Genomic DNA, 8288 nt, shown 5'->3' with positions numbered 1-8288 from the left:
ATAAACAAGTACTTCAATACAATAAAATATGATAAGCAATTACCAATATATAAAGTATGATACAAAAATGTAAAATAATTCAAAATAAGAAAAAACACAAAATGTCCACAGTTTGCATGAGAGAAAATATAAGTAGTATTATTTAGTTGTTTATTTTGTGTTCTGTGCAAATCCATTTCTGTCAGACTGTCATGCTGCCCCTGTCGACACAAGGGGGCAGTAATAATCAACACAGTCTTTAATCCACCAACAAACAAGAGAACTGTGACGTCATCGTTAATTCGTCCAATCAGAGGAGTAGCTGCAGCACAATCCCCGCCCCCGCAGAGAAACCGCCATCATGAAATCAAAAACAAAAAGCTGACAGATGAGACGCAGTTCGTTGCTTCCTGAACAGGTGAACTTTTCCTTGACTTCCTTCCTCACGTCAGCTTGGAAAAGTGTTTGGATGTTTGGCGGTATTTGTTCGGATTTTGTCGCGCCGCTTCTTTACGTCAGAAACTGTTTTTGTTTACGTTAATTCTCTGTCTGTGTTAGCATGTTAGCTTTCTGCTGCTAGTCTATGTGGACTCTCAGACGTTAACGGCTCTGTACCTTTCATTTAAAATTTATCTTCAACATATTTAATCACGCTTCTCAACAAACAAACACACGCCTGTACATCGGTGGAGATGATTTAGAAATCGTTGCTCAGATGTGAGCTAACGAGCTAACGAGCTAAGTGATGTGAAGTTACAGCGCGGGAAGATTAAAGACACAAAACAGCTTTAAACCGGAACAAAGAGGGCAAAAATAAAACTAAAAACAGAGCCGATAGTTTCTCAACAGGTATGTGACTTGTATTTTTTAATCATTCTAGGATGTTATTTGAATTTTAAGACGTTTCTAGCTCTTCTGAATTGAATTTACTGATAAATGTTCCTCAGCTGTTTCTGCCGGCTGACTGAACCCGCCGGACTGCGTCAGAAAAACACTCATTTCTGTTTTTAAGCTCCCATCAGGTGCAATATTCTCTCACAATCCTCCTCATGTGAAGACTTTATGAATTATTACACGCTTAATACATTTTCGGCATGCTTTAAATGTGTTTTCTCACAAGATCAGGAAAGGGAAGTCTGTCCAAAGTTTTTATCATCAGATGATTAAACTCAGGTTCTATAACAAGCTGAGAGGACTTTCCTGCATTAAATCAACACACACCTGTATACATGCCTGACATAACATGAAGTGTTTTCAGACTGCAGGAACTTTTTTTTTTATAGTTCAGGAAACTGTCCTCTTTAAAAAAAAAAAAAAAAAAAGTGATTCTGCACCGCAGGAACTTTCAGCTGCTGCTTCTGTGTTATTTTAAAGATGCAGGTATTAGTTGTTATTGAAGTATTGAACTCATAAATCACACATTGTATAATTTGTGAATATCATGCAGACCTAATATGTAAATAAAATAAACCAGACTCATCTGGGTTTTATTTTTTTGTACTTTTGGACCGCTGAAAGATATCACACGTGGTTCAGTCTGTGCCAGGTTACTTCCTGAGTATTACACAGGTTCCCTTTAAGCAAGGCATCGAACCCCTGACCCCTCCAGCATGTCTGTGATGTCTCTCGCACGTGTATTCATAAAAACGTGAGGTGAACGTGTCAACGCTGATCTGAACGTGTTTCTCCTCTCCGGTCTGATAGATTCTCCGGCAGACTCAGACGGCAGCGAGACGATGAGCGAGGTGGCGGAGGAAGCGATGGACAGCTCTGCGGTGTCGGAGGAGGAAGTGGAGGACCAGCAGGAGGCGTCGCAGAAAGACGAGTCGAGTCGGAGAAAGAGCAGCTCCAAAATCTCAGGTACAGGAAACGGGAGGACGGTGACTCCGCCTTCGTTTATCAAAAGTGTTCTCGCCTCTCGTTTATATTTTGGTTCTCTCGCTGCGTAGACTCCATCAACATTGTCCAACATCCAATCAGTTCTCTTGTTTCCACATCAAGCGCCGCCGCCCGTCTCCGGAGCACGGCGGCTGAAGTCAGACACAGAGCTTGGGGTCAATTTCAAAATAAAACACAACACACAGAGCTTCTGGTCAATTTCAAAATAAAACATAACACAGAGCTTCAATTTCAAAATAAAACATAACACAGAGCTTCAATTTCAAAATAAAACACAACACACAGCTTCTGGTCAATTTCAAAATAAAACATAACACAGAGCTTCAATTTCAAAATAAAACACAACACACAGAGCTTCTGGTCAATTTCAAAATAAAACATAACACAGAGCTTAAATTTCAAAATAAAACGCAACTCAGAACTTAAATTTCAAAATAAAACACAACACAGCTTCTGGTCAATTTCAAAATAAAACACAACATACAGACTCCTGATGGTGTTTTCTTGTCACTTCATCAACAAGGCGTCCAAACAGGCGCCGGATGAACAAATCCTCAAATCCTCCTCACAGAGACAAAGACGCGTGTTGGTTCTTTGTTCTGTGTGATCTCGTAGTTCGCTGATGTCTGACAGCGCTCGCCGTACACCGCCGCGCTGACTGTTGGAGTTAATGGTTGACAGTCAGAAGCTCATAACGCTCTTCTTGTTTCACTGTCGCTGCAGCTGTCGGGGAAATCGTTGAAGGCAAACGGGCGAAGAAGAGCGTGGAGCGGCTCGACCTCCAGGCGCCAAAACAAAAGGAGAAGCTGAAGTTTGGAGACGGTAAACTTTCAACCTTGTGAGACAGTCGTGTGTGTGTGTGTGTGTGTGTGTGTGTGTGTGTGTGTGTGTGTGTGTGTGTGTGTGTGTGTGTGTGTGTGTGTGTGTGTGTGTGTGTGTGTGTGTGTGTGTGTGTGTGTGTGTGTGTGTGTGTGTAAAAACGTCTGCTTGTCTCTGCAGGTAGCGGTGAAAAGTTAGGAGACATTCCTCGCACCGGATACCAGATCACGAAGATGAAGCCAGCCGACCTGAAGCCTCTGCACGTCCTCCTCTTCGACCGCCCGGGGAAGGTACAAACACTCGGACAGATCAGAGCTCGCCGTCCGTCAGGATCGGTCCTTCACGCCACGTCGTGTTGTAAAGTGCAGAGAAAAACACGGGGACATAAACAGCCAGTTTAAATTCTAAAGATTGTTCCGGTTGTTTCTTTGGAAGGTCGGCGCTCCGAGAACACGACCAATCACTGTTTGTTGTTTTCTCAGATGGCCACCATAAAGAAGAACCTGCGTCTCTTTAACGGCTTTCCGTTCGACGCCGACAGCGAGCTGTTCGCCAAGAAGAGAGAGAAACTCCTGAAGTGAGTGTGAGAGCGGGATTCAGACAAAATGTCTCTTTTCACGCCGTTATTAAGTTTTTAAATGTTTTTTATTCAGGAATTCACATTTCACAAACTCCAAGCTGAAGGTCGTCTGTGGCGTTTTGGATCTGGAGAAGAAAGGAACTCACGCCGACCTGGTGGACAGGATCATGACCTTCCTCATCGCGCCCAAGAACAGCGGGAAGGTGAGGGGGGGCGGGGCTTAATGTTTGACCTCGCTCCGTGTCTGAGCAGGGAATATGAGACGTGCAGTAAAAAGTAAGGCTGTTCAGTCGTTTCCATGGTAACTGACCTGCATGTTTGTTTTGCCGTCCTGCAGCGTCTGCCCGTGAAGAAAAAGAGAAAATCAAAGAAGAAGCTTTCCGGCGGCGACGACTCGAAGACGAGCGCCAAGAAGAGCAAACCCAAACCCCGGAGCTCGTCGTCCAGTCCCAAGAAGTCCAAACCCGGGAGCAAGTCCAAAGCCATCGTCATGGACTCGAGCAGCGACGAGGACGACGAGGAGGAGGACGAGAAGACGGGCGCTTCAGCCGAGGCCGAGGGATCGGACGCAGAAGACAAAACGTCAGATAAGGAGGAGGAGCCGTCTGACAAGTCATCGGAGTCTGCTGACGAAGACGAGGAGGATGATGATGAAGAAGAAGAGGAGGAGGAGGAGGTGAGGTCTTCTATGTTCTAACCTTTAAAATATGTCCACACACCTGCAGAGTCAACACATCGTCCCTGTTAAATTAATGATCAGCAGGTTGTAGTTCCTCCAGCTGCCACTAGATGTCACTAAAGAGTCACATTCTCCAGACAAAAGATAGATAGATAGATAGATAGATAGATAGATAGATAGATAGATAGATAGATACTTTATTGATCCCGAGGGAAATTCAAGTTTTTTTTTTTTTTTTTTTTTTTTTTTTTTTTTTGATAGATAGATACTAATAGGTTCAACATGTTTGACTCTTTCATACTTTTTGACCCCACACATTTTAATTTTATTCTCATTAGGGACCGAAGCACTGACCAGTGTGAAGGCCTCTGTTGTAACCCTGACGATGACGCCATTTTTCACTCCCTGAACGTGAATAAAAACTCACCAAAATTTCTGGGGTCTGGTGAAAAATTTGATATTCTCGTAGTTTCGTAAAATAAATTTGCAAAATGACTCAGTGGCGCCCCCTTCACATTTTCAAAAGGGTCTCCTCATTGAGGTTTTTTCGTTGTACGTGCATGACATTTTTTTATGCACATTAAGCACATAAAATCCTCTTACACCCATGGTCAAAACCAAACAGGAAGTCCGCCATTTTTTTTTTGAGTGGTTCAAATTCGTGTTTCACAGCTTAGCTATTTGAACGAACTCCTTTAAAAGCTTTTATCTGACTGAAGCAAAGTCAGTGTCTGTGTGTTCTACACATGTTGAAGATCTCTCGTTGTGATCTGCACACCGCTCTGATGTCACCTCCGTGTGTCCAATAGGAGGGCAGCTGAGATCATAACAAACGCCGTCTCCTGAGCTCCACTTTAAAGAAAATCTCTTGTTTTTCTAAATGTTTCAAACAGTCTGGGCAGCGTGTGTTTAAAACAGAGAAATGGGTTTAAACTCCTAATCCAGCGACGTTTCCTTTCAGTCTCCCAAATCAAAGTCGGGCAGAGGGAAGTCGGCTCCAAAGAAATCGGCTCCGGTAAAGAGGCAGAGGACGCCGGCCAAGAAGACGGGTCCGCCTAAGAAAAGAGCCAAGAAGAACATTTCAGACGAGTCTGAGTCTGAGGCGGACAGCGAGGCCGAGGAGAAGGTACCAGACATCATAAAGACACTTCAGAGGGTGTCATGAGGGTTAGATTCCTCCTCGCCCCTCCAGGTGCACGCTCACTACACGATGCACATCGACTGGATCGTACTCAAACCTGTGTTTCTGATGTGGTGAAGAGAAACCCCGTCACTGCTCCACAGGGATTAATTAAGTTTGTTGAATTGAATTGTAGGCTCTGCAGTTTAAACACAGGTGGAACAGGAAGTAAGTGACGTTTATTTATAGATCACCTTTCACACAATAAAAGGCGAGTAACGGTTCAAAACAGAAACAGCATAAACAAACATACAACATGTAAAATAGATAAAAGAGTAGAATAAAACAGCTGCTGGTCAACCAAAAGCCTGTCTAAGTGTTTTGTAACTGCCTCATCAAGATTTCACGCGCGACTGATCTCATATTTAGAGGAAGGGAATTCCACTGCTTCAGTGTGAGAATGTGGAAAGTCACCACAGGTTTTGTATTTTGACTATGATTCAGCAAGAAGTTGAAGTTGGCCAGACCTCAGACTTCCCCATTCTGTCTTTAAGTTGATTTGTCGGGGATGATCACATCAGTCTCACAGAGAAGCTGCTTCCTACCAGATTAGAGCAGTTTCTGCTCTTATCTGGTAGGAAGCGGCTTCTCTTTGAGACGGATGCAGGTCAGCACAGAGTACACACACAATACAATAAAACATAGACAGATCACATAAGCTGGATGTGGATTGTGGTTGTTGGGTGGCTGACTATGACAACACATGACTGTGACTCTTCACTGTCTTTGAGGTGTTTGTTTGTTTGTTTTTCAGCCCAAGAAGAAGAAATCTGCTCCGACCAAACCTGCAGCTAAAACCAAGAAGGCCGACAGCAGCAGCAACAGCAAGAACAACACAAACACAGGTGAGACCTGCTCAGTCTGCTCAGTCTGCACGGTCTGCTCAGTCTGCACAGTCTGCACAGTCAGTCTGCTCAGTCTGCACAGTCAGTCTGCTCAGTCTGCACAGTCAGTCTGCACAGTCAGTCTGCTCAGTCTGCTTCTTCAGCTTTGGTCACATTAAACCTGCAAATCAGATTTAACACATTCAGATATCAACACAGTCAGATATGATTCAAAGCACATACACAGGTCTGTTTCCACTCGTTCTCTGACTGGGAACTGTGTTAAAGCTTCTGGGGTGTGTGTGTGTGTGTGCAGCTGAGGACAGCTCGGACGATGACGAGCCGCTCATCAAGATGATCAAGAAAGCACCGACGGACGAGCAGCTGAAGGAGACGGTGCAGAGGCTGCTGAAGGAGGCCAACCTGGAGGAGATGACCATGAAGCAGATCTGTCAGAGGGTGAGACACACACACACACACACACACACACACACACACACGCACACACAATGTTAGATTAAATAATCAATGATACCGTCCTCTGTGTTTCAGGTGTTTGACTCTTATCCAGATCACGACCTGACCAGCAAGAAGGACTACATCAAACAGAGCGTCAAGTCTGTGAGTACACACACACACACACACACACACACACACACACACACACACACACACACACACACACACACACACACACACCTCTCTTTTTGTTCCATCATTTCTCTTCTGAAGGACCAATCAGAGAGCTGCTCTCTTCCTGTGACAACAATGCAGCAGCCAGTATGTCCTCCTCCTAACTTTAGATTCTGCTCCTGAATGCTCTGGATTTGATTGGACCAGAGAAGGTAGGCGGGGCTTTGAAGGTAGTTTTGAACACCCCTGGGTTTGCCAGATATGAGAGCAGTCATCAGGTGAACAGGTGTTGCAGGTTTGAATGCAGAAAGGTCGTAAATTATTCCTTCATTTGTTGACTTAAAAAAAGAGAGGAAGCTGTAGAAGTATTTCAACACAGCAGGTTTCCTTAAAGTCAGAGTGGCTCATTTCCTCCAGATTCACTTTTGAATATGTTGCTTTAAAGTGTCTTTAGGTCCTGACACAAATGAATAACTCGTGTTCTCTGAAAAACGAAGAAAGAGACGCAGAAGGAGCACTGAGAGAATGCTACTTTTAAAATCATGCTAGTTTTCTAAAATGGCCGAGCGTGCCTTTAATGTGTGATCATAGAGTAAGGTGACTTTATCATTTCAGTGTCCACACAGCTCACTGATTGGACCGTTACACAAACACGGCCCTTCATCTCCTCACATGAATTCAAAGTTTGGACTCTTTTTCTCTGAGTCTCATTTGATGTTTTGAAATGTTTCCTCAGCTCATCACATGAAGCTCAAACGACCACGCGGGACGACTCGCCGCCTTCACTTCCATCACTTTGTTTTCTAACTCTTTTCTACATGAGTCTGTTTTTTATCAATGTGTGAGTGCTGTAGAGATTATAGTCACATTAACCTTCATGATGAGGAAACAAGAGGAAGTGGTCGTCCATGATGATGATGATGATGATGATGAAGGTGCATGGAGTCTCTTGTATTGTGGATGAACATTTTGTAAATATGTTTGTGATGAGCTGAAGAGATGTTTCACATGTTTCTGTTTTCTTTGTTCCATCTTCTCTTTCAAATGCTCACAGACTCATTTGGTCATTAAAAGGAAACTTTTTCAAACAAAGTCTTCTCTGCTTTGAAATCATAGACTGTAAAAATAAACTCCACAGTTATGCACAGAAACACATATACTCAATTTTTGTGTAAATGTACATAGAACTGAAGTAACTACTGACAGAAGATATAACTTTAGTACTATGTGCACCACTACTTTCTATCATATAACATATTTTCACCAGCATATGTTCGATCTGTACACAGCTTATGTTGCTAACTTAGCTAAAATAGTTTTAGTTCGTTTTTTGCCAAAAATAAAAAGTTTAATAACCCACAGAGTTAAAGAAGATATATAGATAGATAGACAGACAGACAGATAGATAGACAGATAGATCCTGAGGGAAATTCAAGGCATCCAGTAGCAATATACAAGACATACAGGACACAAAGAAAAAACGTTTAAATTCAATAATTAATATAAAAAGTGTGATTTTCTTAATGTCTGAATGAACTACGTTTGGTTATTTGACATGAAATATATGGTGGTTTTGTACTCACGTTTATGGTCGGTAGATGAATTTCTCTACCGACTTTCTTAAGTTCTTGGCGTAGCTGGGCTGCGTAAGCTATCAGAGCGGTACGCAAAGTGGGCGGGGCGTGTTGCCAGGGC

General features: G+C 43.2%; 1 protein-coding gene across 2 annotated transcripts; it reads left to right on the top strand.

Annotated features, from left to right (window-relative positions):
- The first annotated feature begins 287 nt into the window (after positions 1-287).
- On the top strand, positions 288-7685 carry dek (DEK proto-oncogene). 2 transcript variants are annotated; one of them, XM_079343499.1, is made up of 12 exons: positions 288-397; positions 1684-1839; positions 2602-2700; positions 2878-2987; positions 3180-3274; positions 3351-3480; positions 3615-3950; positions 4918-5082; positions 5891-5981; positions 6277-6419; positions 6513-6581; positions 7330-7685. In XM_079343499.1, the coding sequence occupies exons 2-12, from the start codon at positions 1716-1718 to the stop codon at positions 7339-7341; spliced, it is 1374 nt and encodes a 457-aa protein (XP_079199625.1). In that variant the 5' UTR covers positions 288-397; positions 1684-1715; the 3' UTR covers positions 7342-7685. The 2 variants fall into 2 exon arrangements, with proteins under 2 accessions (XP_079199625.1, XP_079199624.1); XM_079343498.1 differs by having other exon boundaries at positions 3615-3953.
- Positions 7686-8288: the final 603 nt, after the last annotated feature.

This window comes from Symphodus melops, assembly GCF_947650265.1.
Source record: "Symphodus melops genome assembly, chromosome: 5".
Lineage (NCBI taxonomy): Eukaryota > Metazoa > Chordata > Actinopteri > Labriformes > Labridae > Symphodus > Symphodus melops.
Note: the sequence above shows the minus strand (reverse complement) of the source record. Positions and strands in the feature narration are given on the sequence as shown.

What these genes read in the sequence shown, in the direction of transcription:
- dek (XM_079343498.1), top strand. Translation starts at nt 1,716, where the DNA reads ATGAGCGAGGTGGCGGAGGAAGCGATGGACAGCTCTGCGGTGTCGGAG. An exon ending in AAGAAGAGGAGGAGGAGGAG is followed by an intron (nt 3,954 to 4,917) that starts GTGAGGTCTTCT and finishes GTTTCCTTTCAG; the next exon opens with TCTCCCAAATCAAAGTCGGG. An exon ending in CAAGAACAACACAAACACAG is followed by an intron (nt 5,982 to 6,276) that starts GTGAGACCTGCT and finishes GTGTGTGTGCAG; the next exon opens with CTGAGGACAGCTCGGACGAT.